Source organism: Dermacentor variabilis, chromosome 11 (genome assembly GCF_050947875.1).
Source record: "Dermacentor variabilis isolate Ectoservices chromosome 11, ASM5094787v1, whole genome shotgun sequence".
In the NCBI taxonomy this organism is placed as follows: domain Eukaryota; kingdom Metazoa; phylum Arthropoda; class Arachnida; order Ixodida; family Ixodidae; genus Dermacentor; species Dermacentor variabilis.
Window position 1 is genome coordinate 107,326,196 of NC_134578.1, and position 21,775 is coordinate 107,347,970.

At 46.8% G+C, this 21,775-nt stretch overlaps 1 protein-coding gene across 1 annotated transcript in view; it reads right to left on the reverse strand.

Annotated features, from left to right (window-relative positions):
• Positions 1 to 20,734: 20,734 nt before the first annotated feature.
• The window catches only part of LOC142564006 (PIH1 domain-containing protein 1-like), an 88,322-nt gene continuing 87,281 nt past the window's right edge, over positions 20,735 to 21,775 (reverse strand). Inside the window, exon 8 of the mRNA XM_075674808.1 lies at positions 20,735 to 20,889. Within this exon, the coding sequence (XP_075530923.1) occupies positions 20,848 to 20,889 (42 nt within the window). The 3' untranslated portion in view covers positions 20,735 to 20,847. The remainder of the gene's footprint in view (positions 20,890 to 21,775) is intronic.

Consider the following 21,775-nt stretch of genomic DNA (forward strand, 5'->3'; position numbering starts at 1 on the left):
GTGGCCACCCGCACTCCTTCAACTTTTTCCCCATCTTCGTTTCTCGCCGCTGAATGTGGCAGATGATGCTGCTTTAAGAAATGCGTTCCATCACACCCATCGGAGCGATGTCGTGTTCGTGGGATCAGGGTGTTCGGCCACTTTTGTCTCGTCAATTTAGACGGCTTGGGGCCTTCTAGCGCACGCACGAAAATGAAAGGGGCCTTAAATTGAAGCTTGGCGCGAAGAAGACGCTCCAAGTTATCGTAGAGCTACGTAAGAAGCAGTAATAATGCACAATTAACGCAAGAAGCCGAAATAAAACCCAGATGCGCGCGCTCAAACTGTGCTTGCCTAAAACCGTAAGTGCGGCTTTCCTTCACGAGAAATACGTACCGATCGCGGATGCAGTGCCGATTTTTAAAAAATCTAGGCCGATACCGAAGGTAGTACCAGTCTAAACAAACCACATAGTACATCACTAATGCACCCCGGAATACCTTGTTTTTCTTCCATGTGAACCGCTGTTGACTCACCTTTTTTGCCTATCGGCGGTTACATGATGACGTCAAGACCTTGCATAATAAAGCCATGTGACGCGTGATGCGCGCGATTTGGAGTTATCTAGGAGGCGTTGACAAATTAAGTGTATGAAGCTCTCGAACATCACTAGACCACTGAGCCCAGCTCGTAAAGCAGCAACGTCTTACTTCCTAGGTGCCAAGAGTATTTGTAGGCGTTGCGCACTGTGCCTGGCTGTCGTCATTCTTTGAGTGAGCCCGTAGAGCGGTAGGCATAATCAGCGGACGAAGCACCTTCATGTGTAGTGCAAGAATTCTCAGTCGAAAATCATAACGCAGGATCACACTAGCAACAGGGACCACTAGGAAACATCAACCATAGTGACGGACGGTACTGCGAACTTTCGTCCTCAAGTTTTCCAGATTATTCCACGACAGTGCCTGAGAAAACAAAAACCATGGGTTGTCTTTGCTCGCTATGCAAGCCCAGGAAAATGCAAAGCGACAGCAACGAGCTGTTGGCGCTGATATTCGCGCCAGACACGAGCGGGTTCGACTACGAGACATCGTCCTGTGATAGTGATCCCCCTCTTCCGCTGCCGCCGAAACTGTGTCGGCGACGAATGTCGGTGCCATCGCAACAACCTGGCAGTTCCGGCTCGAGTTGGACCCCTTCGCCGACGCAGCCTGGACCATCTGAACAAGAGCTGTCCGAGTCGCTGCAGCGACCATCTACGTCCACTGCGAGTCCCACGCAGCAACAAGCACAGCCTGGACCACTCGCAGGATCACCGCAACGACCCTACCTGTACAGATCGGGCGGTCCTCGCCAGTTACGGCGACGAGCTAGAACGTCTCGACGAAGGCTTTCGATGTCACCGCGTAGATTCGCCTCTCTGGAACCGGCGTTGGAGACTATTATAGAGGAGTCCACCGAAACCTAGTCTTTCAGTACGGTCGAACCTTCGGGCGGCCACAGCGAGAGCACGTGCGGCGACCGCGACACTGGTTTCCCGCCTGATGGCGCTACAAGCAACTCCGACGCTCCGAAAAAAGGCCTAAAGCTCTGTGACGTGAGACGCCGGCACAGCACTCAAGTGTGAGACCATAGTTATACAGACGTGCCATCCCGTTCAGCAGGCGATGTCCTATACGTTGGCTGAGGCGAGGGCAGCTTAGGCACGCTTCGCGATTGTCTCGCCTAAGTTAAATGGTACCACGCTTAGCATCAAGCGCAGGCTTTCGAAATTTGTGTGAAGTGACAAGGCAATATTTTGACCAGCGCGTCTGGCGCGGAATGTATGAGCAGCGCGTACTGGATGAAAGGTCGACCCTGCTCTCTGAAAGGACGACGTGTCACAAAGCGCTTGCAACAGTAATGTCATGTGCTTTGTTCACCGCTGCACTGTGTGAAAACCTGAAAAGCTTTCGCCGTACCTAGTTGCCTGATATAACTTTTATGCGCATCATGACGCAAATGCATGCGCAGTGGAGGGTTTCATTCTGCAGCAGCCAAGCAGCCATTGCAACGTAGCTTATGCGCAGCTTTCGCGATTGATGACTACAAGATCTGTGTGTGCCCTTTATGCACACCCTAAGGCATATACGCTAGGTATGTTCTTTCTTTTCCATTATTGCTCATGCGCTGCATTCACCTTGTCGCGCCGCAATGAACTTGATCTTATTGTTTTATATTTCTTGCCACTCGTATAATAGTCATTGTGGCTCCTTTTAAGAATGCTTCACGGACTCAAGACCCATGTAGCATGACTTTTATTCTCTTCTGCTTCTTTTTAAGATCAGTGACTATGCCATCGAAGGTGACAATGTATGTCGCACATTTGACACAGTGCACTTGTAGAAGCACTACTTAAATCTTTGCATTTGTTGTATGAACTGTGTAATGGTGCATTAATTATTTTTAGTTGCGTCCGTGCTTTATTTTTAGCAATGCATTTTTTCGGTGCTAGTTTAATCAAACAATATAAGGAGCTCCAATTACTGACTGCTTTGCTTCGCAAGCTACCGTCGCCGCGGCGGCTTGCGCAACAGTAATCTTTGCGCGGAAACGTATACGGAAAGCGCTACGTCCTTCGCATTGATAGAAGGCGCGCCTTATCATCAATTGTTTGGTTTGAATGCTTGTTTCGCGCTTGTTCTTTATTCAAACGAATGCTCTGCTGCATGATTGCTACCAAAGAATCTAGGCACTTATCGCTTCAAGGTGAAGGGTGTTTCTTTTTTTTTTTTTTGTGAGGATGACGCCGCGAGAAATCCCTATCAACTAGAGGCTAACAACGTCACTGGAATGTGATCACGCAATACACCACATTTTCCCTTATTCTCCTCCCTTCATATCTCTACTCCGTTTATACTAATGGCCTGCTCCGTAGGCAAAACAAACGCAGAGGCAAAGAGCAGAGTCGAGCAGCAGCGCAGCGAGAGCGCGACTGCGTGCCCTCCCATTACAACGAAGGCAGAGGTGTATCACGTGACCCTTTTGATTCCCTTTCCGCGGTGATTATCCAGTTGCTGCCGCGCAGTGAACCAAAACGAAGGAACCACGACCAGAATAAAAGGATATGGTGCATTTGCGTCGCGTGACTTCCTTCGCACCCCCTGTGTCTGGGCGGGAGCAGCCCGAGCGGCCCTCGGCGTCACCAAACTGCTCCTGCTAGTTCATTGGAACGCAGGTACTCTCGAAAGAGCATCTTGGGGACGCTCTAGAGTGCCCCCGCTCGCCCGTAATGGAATGCGAGCTACGAATTACGGCAATGAACATTTCTTACTCCGCGCATTTCGTGGTGAGGTTTCATGGTCACACTTGTTCGCGTGAGCCCAGTGCGAGCCTGCGCTTCATGTGTCACGACGTCTCGCAAATAAAGAACACGCGAAAAGAAAATAAACCAAACGCAAAATCACCTAAAACATCGTACAGGCAGCTGTCTTACACAACTTGTTCATGTTTAAGGTATAAATCTTTTTTCATTTATTACTGAGCATAAATATATATAGCACTGGACTGGACTGGACTGTCTCTTGGTGCGAACGCAACTATTGCAAAAATTTTATCTAGCCTCCACAGCCTGTATGAAATGGAGGATAGTTTAATTCGACAACTACAATGTGCGTTAATTCTACGGTGCTTAGCAGGGCGGACATCTGAAAGTGTTGATTTAGCTACTTGCCACGTCAGTGGTGTGCAACTATTCATCATAACGTGCGACGGAATTTATCAACCAAGAGCTCTCGAACGTTCAGGCGTGTGTAGAAATCTTTGGCATTTCAGTATTACCCACTGCTTCACTGCGTTGTTTTCAGATACATCGTAATCTTAGGTGTCTTAATGGTACCACAGTCCCTTGACAAGTAAGTTGCCAAAGGGCAATTGTGCCACTGACGCACCGGGACACAAAATTCTTCATTGCTCTCAAACTAATGACACACATACAACTGGTTCGTTGCGCTAACGCTATGCTCTGGTGCCACTAAGACAACTAAATTCAAAATTATTTGCATTGCTTACGCTGCGACATCATTCCGTTCTGCAAATGAGCAATTAAATATTTTTCAGCAGGAAGATCAGCGCAACGGACAACGACGCTTGCTAAAATCTAAATGTTTATTCTTTCAAGCAGCAGTATACAGGATGCCACCTCAATAGACTTAAAAAAGAAGCAAGCGTGAAAATGATGGGACGAAATCGTTAGGAACGAATCTTTCATTCGGAAGGACATAACTTATTGGATGGCCTATGCCCGTCTTACGACTTTTTTAGGTTTTGTAGGATTCCATTATCAAACGTCCGCGCTCATCATGAAAACTTGATATAATGGACCAATCTTCAAGTAATCGTTCGCAACTGCATTCGCCCGCAATGGAGTGTGAGGTAGTTATCCCTTGCACCCTTTCAGACCTTATTTCAATACTCCCTTGGCTGCCTGTTGAAAAGGGCTCCACTTAACTCTCCTTGCAAATTGTTGTGAAAGTGTTTTAGCCTTAGTTTTCGGACACAAGTTCGACCACAGTAAACCCGTTTAACGTGCTTCGTCGAAGAGCGCTACATTTCTGCTGGAGGCGCGGGGCATGATTGTGAGTCCCGATTGCGCAAGGAGAGTGAACTAGAGTCTTTTTTTTTTTCAATAGGCAGCCACGTCTTTTCGTCGAACACACTTCTCTCACGCACCCATGACCAGGAAACACGCCGTGACTACTCAATGGACGGGGGACTTAGGCGCTGTCACGCCATATGCACGAGGCGCTTGGAAGGTTACCGCGCTAGAGGGCTCGTAACTTACGTATGGAGAACTCTGTGCGGCAGTAATATATATATATATATATATATATATATATATATATATATATATATATATATATATATATATATATATATATATATATATATATATATATATATACTTCGACGTAAGAGCAACTAAAATGTGAATCGGCAATTTTATACGATGGCCTGAATTTACTGATGAACAATTTTCGCGTGATTATAATATTTGATAAGTTCATAATAAAAATTAGGCAAAATATAAGAAATAGTGTCACTCGCAGAGTTGAATGAATAGAATTTATTGATAGGAAATACAGAGAGGTCGACCTGAGCTAGTGCGCTCTAGTCTGCAGCATAGGACCGCCGTGCATATAAAGATACTTGTGTTCGAAGTTAGTTGGTTGCGATCCATGAATACGTGACAGAACGCTGCAGTCTGGCCTTGATTAATGGTTGTGATCCTATAGAGAGGACTGGATTTTTTCTTGTACGTCGAACAGACTGCTGCCATCAATGTTTTGTTTCCCGCACCTATCCTGCTTTCGGTCAAAGCTCTCGCCCGTCATCATGAAATCATATCACACGACGTAGCGGAAAGCGTCGTTATATTCTTGACTTTATGTTACTGTATACGTAAGTCGGCCTTATGCATGAGCCGCTACACACGGGCTCCTTCCTTGACAAGCACACTAAGCTGGTCAAAGGACCGATAATGAAGTCTGGCCTGTGCATCGTGATAAACAATTTATGTGGCCGTCGCATACACGGCAGTATTATGTTGCAAGTTAGCGATTGATCACCTTTGTTGTGCTTGAGAGAGAAGTTTCAATTCTAGTGACTCTAGGGAGGAGAATTTTGGTTTAGGGCTTAAAATTGGTTAGAAATGCTCCCGAAAATTCCTAAGTGGTAGCAAATTGGTGCATGATGTTTACAAATCCCTATCTCTGGTACGAAAATAGATATCGCCTTTGTGGAAACTGCATCCCTTATATGTTCTAGAGCGCACAAACTGGATATATGAATTTACAGCTTAGGTGAAATTGTTAAAACATTTATGAGGGTTTCACTAAAATTCTACACACAAACTACTGGTATATTTCAGAGAGGTGTACAATACAGCAATTTGTCCACTATAGGAGTATTATAGGATGCAGTTTACATAATTGTGGTATACTTATGTTATTGCTGAGTGATGGCTATGTAAATTTCGCACTTGAGTGTGCACCAATAATTCTAAAAGAATGAAGGTCTAAACTAGATGTCTTATTCCTACAATCACGAGATAATATTTTCTTTTAAATATAATAAAACTTATCCGAACGGTGCAGTTGTTGGGGAAGAAAGCAATTTCTCGATTCCATGCATTTAGATAAGGCATCGCGAGCTAAAACTACCTCTGAAGTTCCCCTGCACTATAGGCTCCGAACAACGAACTAAAGTTTCAATGTATAAATATCTTGGCGTCACAGTTACTAATAAGTTGAATTGGTATGCACATAATAATAGCACATACTCAAGTACTTTTCGAAATTTGTGCCTCCGCCCGCTTCAGTTGAGCTAACTGCTTACTTACGCGTCATTGATAAGGCCTAGAGTTGAATATCAAAGTATTACGTGTCACCCTTATATACGAACGAACACCACAAGTCTGGAAAGAATCCTGAGAAGGACTATTTGTTTCACTTCTTTTTAAAACACGCAGCTGTGATGACTGTCTTTGGATTACTCCAATGTATGGGTATCAAGGCCCTATAGTTAAAAAAATGTCAAGCTTTAAGTGTTTATAGTTGCTCTATACTATACTTGTCCTGGACCCTGCCTCCAATATAACCCAATCAACAACCCGACAAACCCGTCATACTTATACCCTTTGCCTTATTTCCGTACTTTGCCAGAAAAAGTTGCGCAAGTCTTGTATGTCTCCCCGAACCAATTGCCGAATGTAACAAGCTTCCACATGGAAATCTTCATTTTCTTGAAACCTTGGAATCCGTGGCATAATTCTGTCTACATTTTTTTTATTATTCTTGCCATACAATTGATGTCAAGTAAGTTGGTTAAATTCTGTATTAAGCACTGGCTTAACTTCTAGATATGTTTTTGTACTTTGAAGTATTATATTGTTGATGTAATATTGAACTGTTATTGTGCACGCTATACTGTTATGCCCTGTATTTCTTGCCTCTCCTGCTTGGGGATTTTGTGCTTTCACTATTCATTAAATGATTAAGCTGTTCAATAAATAGTTAAAATAAACAAAATAAATTTTAAACTTACGTATCTACAGAGAGAAGATTGGATGTGCTACCTCCGAAAGGGCGGCGAAAAGCACACACATCCACACAAGCACAAACGACTGATCGACATAAACGCTTCGTACTCTTCAGTGATGCAGGTTTAGGGTTCAACAGGATTAAACACCCATCACCTTCCGTAGCATTGTGAGACGATTAAAAAAATTACAAAAATATATAGCACAAGATGTGGGTGCGGCTCACACCTATCGCAAAATTATTTCTTGTCCATATTTTTTTATGTTTTCCCCTTCTACACATGCCCTATGCTTTCTGTCGCTTTATCGCCCATTTTCTACGTGTGGTTTTAATTACAAAAATTATGCAGATCCCACTTGCTCTGGGCATCCAAGGTATGCGAAGCCTATTGCCGGTAGCTGGCTATGCTATTGATGCTGAGGCGGCGCGCCTCGACCGGCTCTTTGACCTCCTCGATGACTTCAAACAGGCGCTCATTTTGGAGCTACGACATGCTGGGGGTCATAAAGAACGGGCTCGATCATTGCGAACACGCTCCCTTTCCTCTGTGCCAAGTAGTATCCCAGTAAGTAGTACGCCTTCCTCGAGCTGCTCCAGTGAACTTCTGAGGAACGCAATGTCCGGGTTGAGGCCTTTCTCGACGAAACTGCGTCTTCAAAGAGCCTTTTTGTGAGCGTCAGGAGCCAGTTTACGTTCAAGGGGTGGGACACTTGCTTTTGAATCAGTGTGCGCGCGGAGGCAAACACCATCCGGTGTTCCGCAGCCGACATACCCGGATTTTCTTAAGCGCGCCAGCTGGTTCGGCGGAAGCAGTGCGCGAGAATCAGAGGCGAGAGCCGGATTACGGAAGTTGAATGACGACGACACCATGACCACGCCTGCAAGGCGAAAATGAGCATACACCCAGCAACAAGTAATAAGAGGTCAGCTAGCTGGCTGGCTGGCTGACTGGCGTATGTATGTATGTATGTATGTATGTATGTATGTATGTATGTATGTATGTATGTATGTATGTATGTATGTATGTATGTATGTATGTATGTATGTATGTATGTATGTATGTATGTATGTATGTATGTATGTATGTATGTATGTATGTATGTATGTATGTATGTATGTATGTATGTATGTATGTATGTATGTATGTATGTATGTATGTATGTATGTATGTATGTATGTATGTATGTATGTATGTATGTATGTATGTATGTATGTTCGCAAATAATGCTTACCATTATAAATCGAGTCCTTCGGATGGCCGTTTTCTTCTCGCCGTTGCAAAATCAACTTGTACACAGTCCCCTAACGCAAAGCTCCACCGCAAAGCTTTACAGCAATGAGGGAAAGAAAACACTGAACACCAGGCAGTATATTGCAAGTGGACTTTCGCGCGCAGCTGACGTGCAAAGTGGTGCAGCACAATGAAATGGAGGCGGAAATTCCAGCAGGTTACGAGTGATGGTTTGAACACTTTACCCTTGAGTGCAACAGCGGAACGCCATTACTCCAGTATCCGAAAGAGCTGATTTAAGGCAAGTGAACCCTATTGTCCTATACTCCGAGACTGAAACGATTCTCTGTGGAGCCCCAGTCAAGAGCTATTTCACAGCACAGGGAGCATTGCTCTTGAATGTAGAGACAGAAAGACAAGCTAACGTACTTCTAGAGACCAAAATATAGGCAGTATAGCCATATCTGCCCGTGTCCCGCACAGTTATATGATAAACACGTACATTGTTAGAGCAGCCGCAAATTGGTACTCGGATGGAGAGCTGTTCACCTACCTGAGAGCTCAGGGGGTGTTCCATTCAGAAGAATGATCCGCCGGGTCCAAATCTCGTCGTCTGAATGGGAGTCGAGCTGTACTGACTATGTGGCTCTCACATTTGCTCCAAATTCTGAACGCCCGGAGATGATTAACGTCGGTTTTATCAGACACGAGTTTATCTACTATATGGAGACACCACCTCGCTCTTTTAACAACCAGCGCTTCGGTCATGTAACTAAGTACTGTCGTGGGGAACAGAGGTGTAAGCGCTGTGGAACGCCTCATGACTTGAAGACGTCTGCAAGTAAAGTTTGTGTGTGCTAACTGCGGTGGCGATGACCCAGACAGTTACGGCCGATGTCTTGCACGGACCGCTACTCAGCGAAGGAATAAAATGCATGTCTTTGGTTAGAAGGATGAAGGACGTCATGAAGATGTCTGCGAGTTCAACGAAGGATGTGATGGAAGCAGTGCTGGCTCTTGGGTCAATAATACTTTGCTGTACTTCCACATACGCGTAGTAGCATATGATAATTTCTCGCCCACCTGGTCCATTCCATCGTTCAAAAGTGCCCTTAATAATGCAGTGGAACTGTGCTGGCATTCTACACCTACTGTGTGAACGTGACCTTTTCCTTCGAGACATCCTCATACCTATTCTAGCCCTATCGGCAGCCGGTTTTCCAAACGGAAGGACGATCTCGGGGTACATCATACACGGCAATCGAAGTATACCGTCATTTTCAAACGGAATTGCCATGATACGCATAAGACGAGGAATACCCCATTCACCTCACCAGTACAAAGCCTTTGATCTACCTCGTTGGAAATCGCCGTTGTGCAGGTGTGTATAGGAAACCGAAAACTCGGTGTGGTGTCGGTGTAGAAAGTCCACAAATGAAGGTCTCCAAGAAGGCGTTTCTAAGACCTTTGCATTCCTTGCCCCCCCCCCCCCCCTAGAATAATCCGCAGCGATTTTAACGCACGTCATTCGCTCTGGGGAACTAAGATTGTAGATTTTCGAGGCAAGCAACATGTAGCAGCCACGGATGTTGCTGACATGTGTGGCGAACAATGGCATGCAAACCGACTTAATTCAGGCCACCAGATTCATCGAGTGCTATAGACCTCGTGTTACATTCTACAAACCTTTGGTATTATTGACAACGGCCCCGGACAGGATGGGCAATGACCGTTTCCTGATCATCACCAACATCACCGTATTTCATGCTGCTGGTCGACTATTCTGTACTGTGGCACGCTGGGACGCATACAGAAAAGCGTTAGATCCATCCCCAGGTGATCTGTTCGCAGATATGTTCCTGAGCAAGATATTAGCTACTTCAGTGTTGAAACTGCCACGTTATTTCCCAACTCCTGACTTGAAACCAGAGAACCTCTGCGCAGCCCGTCGGACAGCTGAGCGGAAAGCAACGAGAAAGAAAGGGAAATCCCTCAGCGAAAACTGAACAGGCTAAGCGCTGTCATACGGCACAACACAAAATAATTACGAACAGTTCAGCGCGCCGCTTTCTGTGAAAGCTTATCGGCGTTTACTCACACGACAAGGAGATGGGGCGTAATCAATAGCCTTTCGGGAAAGATTCGCCCGCACAGGCCCTTCGAAGCACTTGCTTTAAAGCAAATATGTACAAACCCTTGCAGAAGATATCGCAGATCTATACACATTTGGCAGATCGGCAGAAGTGGCGAACCCTCTATGATCTAAATCATTCCATCCGATGGATACGCCACTAACCTTTCGTGAGTTGGATTTGCCGCTTGGCAAATTATGACGCTGTGCTGTGGGTACCAATTTGACCAGCAATCAGATGCTCACAAATCTGCCTTACGAGCGAAGACGCCACCTTCTGGACGTATTTAATCACTCCTGGAGCGCATGAGATATCCCAGAAGCGTAGAAAGCAGCATGGATGGTGACAGTGCTCAAGTCCGAAAAGGATTCTTCGCACCTCGCCTTATATCCGCCAGCATCGCTAACATCACATGTATCAAAAATGATGGAAAGGCTCGTTTGTGCGAGGTTAACTCTGTATCTTGGGCAAGGAAGCAGACTGCCATCGTGCATGAACGGATTTCGTTCATGGTTGCGTGCCCAGGACAGTGTCTTGGACTTATTAAGCCACATCGAGCACCATTGCGTTGACGGCCTTTCGACACTCGCCATCTTTATGGACGTTGCCAAAGCAGACGACTGCGTGCTTCATACAGGCATCATCAGCGGACTCCAAGCCATGGACGTTTCGGGAAATGCTCTTCGATTCGTACAAGAATTTCTCAGAGATCGATGTGTGCGGATGAAGCACAGAAATGGAATGAGCGAAAGGCGACACGTGTCAGTCGGCGTTCCACAAAGAAGTGTCCTATCTCCCTTGCCTTTTAATGTTGCCATAGTCAGCCTTCCAGATGCACTGAATGTACGCAATAAATATGTCCGTCTACGCAGATGACATTTGCATTTCGATTTCAGATTACCAACGGAAACGTTTGGCCCGGATAGCCCAGTGCGCAATCTCCATCATCGAACACCACTTATCGACGCTTGGCGTATCTATATCCACGGAAAGCTCTGCTGTCATACTTTTCCCGGGGGTGAGGCAGAAGTCAACACGCCTGAAGATGAACATCAGAGGTCATCGCATTCGTCGCGCGACTAGTATTCATTTTCTGGGCATCACCATCAACAGCAAGCTACTGTCGCGAAGCGCCGTTGAAAGTGTCGTGGCCGCATGAGTGCAAAGAGTCTACGAACTTAGTCGCATGGCAGCTGTACGTTGCGGAAACAATTCTATGTCCGTGCTTAAACGGAACGCTGCAGTGATAACAAGCCGTAGTCTCTATCAGCTACCTCTGATAACATCATCAGCGAGCCAATTCGAGCGCTTGCAAGCAGTACCTAGAAAGGGACTTAGCTTAGCGATGGCAGTTCCTCAGGCGGCTTCAAACTAGAAGGTTAGTAATGAATCAGAGTGTCTTGCACTCCGCCTTTTGGCATCTCAGGCCTTGTTGATGCAGCTATTAAGGTTGGGCGATGCTCTCCGCAGGTAGGGCCCTTCTCCGTTGGCTAAGAGCAATAACTCGCTCCCGTTTACATACGGCACTGAACACCTTCCAATTTTTAAGGATTGGAATGGCCTGAACGAAGTCGTCTGGACCCGCCATGAAATTTTGCGGACGTAACCATTAATCTCAGTGTACCTCAGCTACCGCCGAAAGGCACCATTCCAACTGCCTAAGCAGTTTCTTGTAGTGTAGCACATGAGCACAACGTGTCAAAGCCACCTACAAGTGTACACATACTGGTCGGCGTGTGCACAAACAGATATCTGTGCAGCAGCATTCTGCATACCCTCCCTTGACGTGTCAAGGTCTGGCCGCCTGGATCGCGTAGTTTCATCTACAACAGCAGAAAGCGCCGCAATCAGCGCTGCTTTGCGAAAACTGCGGCCCTATTCTGCACGACATGTCGCGGTGCTGATGGACTCAAAGTCAGTGTTACAACAACTACACCATCGCCTACCTCGGGAGAAGTTTACAAAACAATTTCTGGCACTGATTAAAAATATTGTGAGCGAGGAACATAACGTAAAATTTCAATGGATCCCATCCCATGTAAGAATTGAAGTAGACAAAAAAGCTGACGCTCTTGCAAACCTAGCGTTGACATGCGTCCCAAAGGTGAGAGCGATAAACATTTTTCAGAACCCTAAGGATGCAATCTGCAATCACTTCAGGGCGATCCACAAGAGTCCACACCAAGCCTGTGTGATACATGGACTTACTCGCGAGGAAGCGACGCTGGTGTACCGCATCAGAACCGACTCCGCGTACATCCCGGCTTGGTTATTTGGGTTGGGCTTCCAGCTCTGTCTGTGCCTTCTGTGGCGATATCGGCGACATTCAACATTTCATTTGGCTATGCCCGCAGTTCGACAATGAAAGCAATGGTCGACAGCCTGCAGAAAAAAGTGGTCTTACGCACAGTTCCTTTGCAGTCGTCGTTTTCCCCGAAGGGCCCGTGGCAATCAGGAAGAGAGTACAACGACCGCTGATTGCCTTCCTGCGAGACACGGGGCTCATCGGCACTTGATGACACACGCTCGATTTCAACACATAGGAGGCTCAGGCGGAAAAATTGCCGGCTATGCATGCCAGGCTAACCCCGCCTACTGCAACGCTTCCACCAGACAGTACGGCGAGGGACTGAACCGTAAAAAAGCAAAGCTGGTGCCTGGCCTTGACTGAAGATCCAGTTTCTCCTTGCTCCCTCTCGAGGGCACGAGTGTTACTTCTCCACACGAACGTCCGGGGCGCACCACCAGAGACAGTCTACGCAAGTGGGGAGTACTGCTGCTAAAGATAGCGGCGATGTATTTCTATCACCTGAGGCGAAGTCTTTAGACATCACCTCCGGCGAAGCAGGAATATGCAACGGAATAAGTTGTTCGACCTCTGATCGGGACTGTCTAGACGGATTCTACAGGAGGAAGCTGTCGCGGCTGGACACCGCAGACTTCAGTGCCTTTTCGGAAGAGTATACGAGGCACGGCTCGGTTAAAGGGACTGACAACTGGCCAGAATGTGCTGTGAGACGTTAATGGAAATGAAATGACCATCACTTACAGTGATAGAATCTAGCACACTGTTCGCGATTTAAGTAGGAATTATAATTTTAAATCGGCAAAGAAAGTCTCAAAAACCAGTAAATAGCGAAGCCTGGCGGTGAAATCTTGGTACTTCGGATGTAGTCTATGAGGTTAACATAGGTAAGTCGGCTTTTATTGAGTACAACATATTTTTCGCTTAAAACTGCAGTTGCTATATTATTAGGCATTTGCGCTTTATTATGTGCTGCGGAAATCAAACGCGCACGCATGGCTATGGCAACACGTAGAACTGCGTATCACTTGTAAGAGCGTCGTTTCGTTTTCGATCCGATTGGTTTCGTTTTTGCTGGTTAAATACCAAATCAGTTGGACAGGAAACCACGAAAACATGGAGCTATTGTAGCAGAAATACTTTGACACTTCTGAAAACACGAGTAGCATAGCATCGACTTGATAAACGAAATAATACTTTCTCACAGTTACTGCCGCACTTCTCCTCTGCCTTCCACACGTGCGATGTTACACGCAGCCGCCTTTTTTCTTGTTTCGGCAACAATGCAGACATGTTGTTGCCTAGACTTCGGTGAGGGGAGTAAGCCAGCTGCTGGAAAAGCGCGAGTTATTTCTTTAAGCTCGGGAAGCTGAAAATCGCCATTTTCCTCCCTTTTCGTCCTGTCGATGAGAACGTCTGCAAAAAGCTGAGTCACTTTAGCACACGCTGAAGAGGGTGAAGGAGAATTCCTGGGCGCTGAAGAGATATTGATTACTTGACAATCTCATTCGAGTGCGTTGTTACTTATTACTTGTTTTCTCCGACCAAAGTCGTAGGTACGAGTGCCTTAATTGACGCAACCTTAATTAACTGTGCCTTAATTAACATCGCTTTAACACCAAAGGTCGTGTGTTCGATTTCCACATAAGCTAGAGGGTTCGACGACCATCGAAGGTGGTGGTTCGAGTGCCTGAATTAACTCTATCTTAATTAACTTTGCCTTTTTCGGCGTGATGAGCGGCATCGAGGCCAGCTGTGGATGAAGACGAAGAACGCGAGAGCAGTGGCACGAACGCATCTCTGAGCGAGCCGAGGTCACATGGCTTTCTGTGCCGCACGCCGCATTTTCAAGGCCACCGTCTGATGAGGCATTTAAGGCTTTCGGTTTAAAAAGGGCAAAGAGAGAGCTAGCGCTGTGTGACCGACGGTCCTTGCTTGACGAGGGAAACACAATGGTATAACTGGTCGCCAGTGGCGTGTGCCTTTCGCGGTGACGTCACCGAAATGAGACCAGTGCGCGGTTCATGACACTGGCCGGTTATACCCGACACGCATAGTGACGATTACTGGCAACCAGATGTTCATGCGAGCGGAATGGCACTGAGAAAACGCGGGGGGGGGGGGGCGCATTACGACGCAATTAACGCCAAATAGCGCACAAAGCTGACCTCAAGAAGAGTGAATATCGGTGCTTCACGTGCATGTCGTGCGGTCATTCTGACAGGGAAAGCTAAGAAGTCAGTGACCGCCGCTGGCTCCTGATGTGCGAGAGCCAGGAGGTTCACCGGAACGGAGCGCAAGGACGCCTTGCCCATTATTCACTGCGCCAGTAAAGATCAAGATTCTGGAGTACACTTCAGATGCTATGCACCATCGGCTCTGCCGATGTAGGGTCGTCCTATGTGTTACAGTTCCACATTGCGTTTCTATGTGCATATCTTGCAGAACGTTGTAAATACAAAGTGCCTTGAACCTTCAGATCTGTCTGTCGACTTCGATCCATCTGAAACCTCTAGCAGACCTATCGCCGCTGTCCTTAGCGGCAGCATTCTTCACTTTGGGAGGCCATCTCTGGCGCTGCGTCTCGGACGCCCAAGTGTAGAAGGAATCAGTGCCCTCAAGAAGGAGGAGAGAGAGAGAGAAAGAGAGAGAGAGGGAGAGAGAGAAACTTTATTTGATTCTTTCAAGGATTTAGCGTCTCGAGGTCTCCGTCGTCTTCTTGGGCGCCGGCGACTTGGAGCCTCTTCCGGCAAAGGTGGGCCCCTATTCCAGGGCTGCGCTGAGCCTACCTACCTCACTAGCGTGCTGCACTAAGGCCCTTAGGGCCGTGAGCTCGCAGCTGGTAAGCCGACTCTCCCATTGCTCCGCACTCGGGTTATTGTGTTGGTGGAATGTATGGATTGTGTTTACATTCCCATGTGACATGACACGATAGTGTGGGTGCGGCCCCGCACCATGGGCAGATGTCTCTGTATTATGTTGAGTACATTTTGTTTAGGATGTATAAATTTGGGAAGGAGTTTGTCTGCAATCTGCGCCAACTCGTTGCTTCCGCCTTCGTTAGATCTTTGTGCGGTGGGGGATATTTGGCTCTCGTCCCTCTGTATAAGTTTAAGATTCCTGTGTATCCTCCTACACAAGCGTGTGGGTGATACTCCGGGGCGTGCGACTGCTCTACTCGGAACGTGGTCTCTCGAGCTAGGCTGTCTGCCCTTTCGTTACCCTCTATGCCTGCGTGGGCCGGAATCCAGATTAACTTGAGGGAGGAAGAACCTGGATCCTTGCTCCTTACACCAAGTGGAATCCGTTCTAGTTCAAGCACAGTGGAACCAACTCAATATAAACCTTATACAAGGGTCATAGTTGTCAAATTGTTTTGCGTCGTTTTAGGCGGGAAAACAAAAGGATATAACGACACAAACGAACATACGAAAGCGAGAACTAGCAAATATCTTATTCATGTCAAGCTATTTACTGACATGTAGGCGAAGTCAGAATATTCGTTAACATTAAAACTAAAGAACATGAACTTGTGAACAAGAGGAAGAACAAGAAAGCAATGTACAACAGCACCAAACCCTTTGCCAAGTAAAAGCGTATGAAACATTTAAGGGGGTAAGTGTCTTTGAAAACCAACTTGCTTGTTCCTTAAAGAATGTTGATGAAAATTGGCAAGCATATCCAGAATATCTTCGAGATGCTTCGATACATGTTTCAAAGTGATATCTTGAGAACATTTTATTCAGCAAAAATTTTTCTTTGCACTTTTTGGAGGGCCTGAGAAGCTTAAAGAATGCTCGTTGAATATTGACTGCATAGCTAAATGAGTACTAAAGGCGCGATATTCTTGCCTTTTTTCTTGCAACATAAAATGTACGGATTATTTTTATACATTACCTTCGCATCAGGCACGCTTTTCAGATAGACGAACAGCTACATCATAAATTTAGCCAATGTCAAGAAAACAAGAATGTCACGACCTTTACTGTAGGACAAGGAACATGTCGGAAAAGGCCAAAAGGAAGTAGTTAAAGTAACTCAAACAGTAACAAAGAAATCAGCTCCGAAAGCTGAGCAGTAATGAAAAAAAAAGGTTTTGTGACAACGGCTCCAAATTTCACCTTCTGTTCAGTTCTCTAACAGGCATCAAATTAGAAGTCTTTGCTGCGTTTTATGATGGTGGGCTTCTTGGACATGTGGCCTGCGGTCTCGTGTCCCTTCGCTACAATTTTTGCACCGCATTCTTTACAGCTATTGTACAAAGCATGATGCGCGAGCTTCAAACCAAGTGAGGAACAGAACTCTGTGTCGGCAACAATATGGTTCATGTTGTACCTGCAGACTGCCTCTCTTATAGCGATCTTTAATGAAATCAGTGAAGCATTTTAGTGCGATAGGGTTAAGGGCTCCGTGTCGCAGGAAACCGGGCCTCAGCGTCGTTTCGTCAAAAAAAAAACATTCCAACCATCCATACACAGGCCCTCCACGTGACACAAGGAAGTTACTGAAATCTAGACTGCTACTGAATCTAGAAAGCTAGAATACGCAGAAAAAATCGTAAAGTACGCCTTACACACAACCTACAGACATGATAGCGTCGGACTGTAATTCGAATATACTAGAAAACATAAGCCTGTTACGCTGAAAGTCAAATAAACCCCTTTTCCCGCGTTTCTACCGATCATAGACCGGCCACGTCGTCCGCCAATTGCGCGCGGCGGCACGCGACCATCCCGGGGGCCACGGAGCCGCGCGCCCGATTCCTTGCAACACCTCCACATGGCGTTCGCCTCCGCCGCATCGCGGCCCACAAAAGGGGCCACTTTTCTACCAGAAAGCCGCCTTAGTGCATAGCGTTCACGTCCAGCGTTTCCCGGTAAACATTGCGGTTACATACGCTCCAGTTGCCGGGAAGCATGAGAAGCAGTCAGGAATTTTGAACGCTATCGCGTTGCAACTCTTAAAGGCGAAGATTAAGCTTCCTCCAAATTTTCTTTCCTTTCGGTTGAATCGAACGTGCCACTGAATGAAGGCTCTGAGAAGCCTTCCGAGTCGTCTTCTCATGATAATGACTGTGGAGCTTAGGATCTCAGAGCCAATCATAGATAGGCTCGGTGCTTTACCAGCTTTCACTTTTGTTTGATGCCTTGCTTCTGCAGCCTGATGTCGTCTGCGCCAACTCAAGGGGATTAGCGAAGTGAGCTCCTGATAAGGTGATCGTTATGAAAGCTTGGTACGACAGATATTTATACGAGATGTTGTTACAATATGATAAAAGAGTCGGCGCGCAATGCTCTTGGTCGAAGGGTCCGAGGTACCGATGCACGAAATGCCTAGCCGGGGTTACGACAAGTCGATGCTCAATGCGCGAAATGCCTAGTCCTGGGTCCAAGGAATCGACGCTCAATGTGTTTAGTTGCGCAGTCGGAGGCGCCGATGCACGAAGTGCCTAGCGGCGGGTCCGAGAAGTCGACGCTCTATGTGCTTAGTCCCGAAGTCCGGGATGTCATAGGACGAAATGCTAGCCGCGGGTCCGACAAGTCGACGCTCGATGTGCTTAGTTGCACAGTCAGAGGGGCCAATGGCCGAAATGCTCAGTCGCGTGTCCGAGGAGTCGGCGCTCGATGTGCTAAGTCGCGAAGTCCGAGGTGCAGATGCCCGAAATACTGTCACGTGTCCGAGGAGTCGACGCTCGATGTGCTTAGTCGCGAAGTCTGATGTGTTATGTGCGAAATGCCTAGCCGCTGGTCCGAGCAGTCAACGCTCGATGTGTTTAGTCGCACAGCCAGAGGTACCGACGCCCGAAATACCTAGCCGCGAGTCCGAGGAGTCGACGCTCGATGTGCTTAGTCGCACACTCAGAGGCGCCGATGCCCGAAATGCTCAGTGGCGGGTCCGAGGAGCCCGCGCGATGTGCTAAGTCACGAAGTCCGAAGTGTTATTGCGCAAACTTCCTAGCCACGGGTCCAAGGAGTCGACGCTCGATGTGCTCAGTCGTACAGTCAGAGGCGCCGATGCCCGAAATGCTCGGTCGCGGGTCCGAGGAATCCGCGCGATATGCTTTATCGCCGAGTCGGGGACGGCACTGCTCGGAATGCAAGTGGAGGGCCCGAGGGTTGTGTGCGCGATGAGCTTAGTCGCGAATTCCGAAGCACTGCTGCTCGATAGGCCTAGCCGCGTGTCCGATAGTACCGCGCGCGAAGCTTAGTCGTGAAGCCCGCGTCGCCGATGCTCGGGATGCTTAGCCGAGGGTCTGATACGTCCGCAAGCGGAGGGATCAGCCACGCTGCTGCGATGTCTGCGTTGCAGCCGCTTCGACTCTCGTCGAAATTACGGAGGCTTTAACGTCGAGAGCTGGTGAAGTGCAAAGCGCATCCGACCCCGCTACGTGGCGAGCGACAGAACAATGGCGAAGCGCGCTGGAGTCATGGTAGGCGTGGCCAAGAGGCGACTTCTGAAGAACCTTTTATCATTCGCTTTTTCAAGTTAAGCTTGCATTGGCTCACAAGTTTCGGTGGCATTGTGGTCACGCAAAAAAGAACAGTCCCTCCCTGAGCAGATGCAGGAAAGGGCGGTTTGATGAGTTCACAGCTGCGCCGGCGCGTAAGTCATTAACAAGGATTCCCACTGCATAGGCGCGCGCAACCAGTCAGAGCCGTTTCACTTCCGCCGGAGAGGGAAAGAGCGGGAAAGGGTATCGCGCGAGCTGCGCCGGCTTCTTTCCGTTCAGTTCATTCTCGGAAAACGAATGGGGCGGCCACGCGTTGTGCGTTACCCCTAGGAACTGGCAGCGTTCGACGAGCGGTGGCGAGAACTTGCCCGTGAAAGGGCTCGCCGTCGGCGCGTCGATCCAGTCGTTAGAGCAGCCCGAGCCCAGGCCATCCAAAAGCAACCATAAGATCCCAAGCTGAGCGAGCGGGAGGTCGAAGCAATCCGGCAACTGTACCTGTGGGTTACTTAACCGTGACCGAGGTTAGGTGCACGTAGGACAACCTTCGCTTACCCCCCTTTTTCCGTTAGCGTAAGGGTTGGTCCTTTTTGATGCGCTTGTTCCTGTGCAGATATTGCCGAAGCACCATACTTAAATGGGCTTTCTGACAAGACCAAGATGGCGGCCCTCAGTTGCGCCATTCTGTATATGCAGCGACTTGAAAAACGCCGTTTTCTCGCGACTTCCGCGAAAGTTTTTTGCCACCTTAGCTAACTCATTTTTTGGAACAACGTGATTTTCAGTGAAGATATTTCCAAATCACATAGAAAAAGTTATAAAAACTGAAATTGTGATTTTTTAAATCGACTTTTCGTCCATTTTGCGCAAAGCAAAAGTCACGTCCGTAATTAAGTAGGCGTCGCTCGGAACTATAAAGGAGCTCTTGCCATAAATAAAACAGGTCATAGTTGGTGCTATCGTATGATTTGTGTCATCACTTCATTGTTTTCCCATGTAAAACAGCGCAAGACGGCAGTGAATCTGCACCAACTAGCCATGTATGTTCCATTGCTGAAGTTATTTACTGAATTAGACAGAAACATCACAAAATAAATGTTTTTATGGCCTAGTGCCACTAAAGCATGACAACTCTATTTCAATGCTTTCTGCCCTTTGTCAGTGACTTTCAGGCTACTCCCGCATTGTTGCTGGCATCATTTTCAACTAGATGGGACGGCTTGCAAAAACTGAATAGAATCAAAGAAATAGTATTACTATACTATGAGAGACTTGTGCAACAAATTTAACTTGCAATCCTGGATGGTATAAGTGTTCCTCAGCAACCGCTCTGCCACTTTTTTTCTTCCAAAATGTGACTTGGTATTCATGATGATCAGCATGAAAAAAAAAGATGAGACAAAGTACAGGAAAACAGAGGACAAGAAAGTTCTCGAACAACTGTACGCTTGTCCCCTGCTCGATCATTATATGGTCTGACGATGATGAATGCTTCCTAAATCGGCCAATTTTTGCTTAATGTGAGCCAAATACATCTCTCTTTTGATTGACGATTATATTGGCCACTTTGATAGAAAACAAACAGTTTATTCAGGTGCACTTTTACAATCAGTGTAGCTGTTCCATTTACATTTAAACTTGAATTGGCAACATCAAACAATCAAAAGCTTGTAGAATCAGGACTCTGTTGACACGATAGGCACAGTGACTGTCAGCACCTGTAAAGATATGAATAAAAGAACAAGGAAGCTTGCTTTACTATGAACAGCACTTGCCAGTCAGATCTGGAACTTCTGCAAAATATAACTATCTATATAGCTTGAATTGAATTCTGGGGTTTTAAGTAACAAAACCACGATTTGATTATGAGGCACGCCATAGTGGGGAACTCCAGATGAATTTTGACCACCTTTAACCATCTTTAATGTGCCCCCAATGCATGAGCCATGGGCGTTTTTGCATTTCGCTGGAATGAAAATGCAGCCACCGCAGCAGGGATTTGATCCCACAACCTCATGCTTAGCAGAGCAACACCACAGCCGCGAAGCCACCGCGGTGGCTATCTATAAAGCTTACTCAAAAATATGCAGCACTAGCAAAAGCTAAACAAGTTTATTGCGTATTTGACTCTTCCAACTCCCAAGCCCAAGCTGCACACATCCTATGTGTTCAGGCCTACACAGCCAACTTCCATTAATTTGTACTCATTCGGACACTCAAACATAAGTTCAATGACAATGTTATGACGGTGTTATGAAATGACAAGACCGAAATGGACAGCAAAATTACCTAAAGGTCCTTTACTTGAACTGTTTCACAATAGTAGAGTGCGATCAAACATGGATATTGCAAGCAATGCATTTCAAAACGAACAGGGCACTAAATGCTGAAACATTAGGTCAGCAGTGCCTTTGTATGAAAGTATTCCGTACTAGTCTTTAGCCTGCACTTCACTTCTCTCTCTACCATTATGTCAGGTGTAGTTGAACATAAAAGTTGGTATAGCAGTGAGTGGCTAACAAAGCTGTGTGGGATAGTTCATTTCTGTGCATATATACACTGTATACATGAGGGAGAATCTGAAAGTCTTTGCCGCTATTTTTT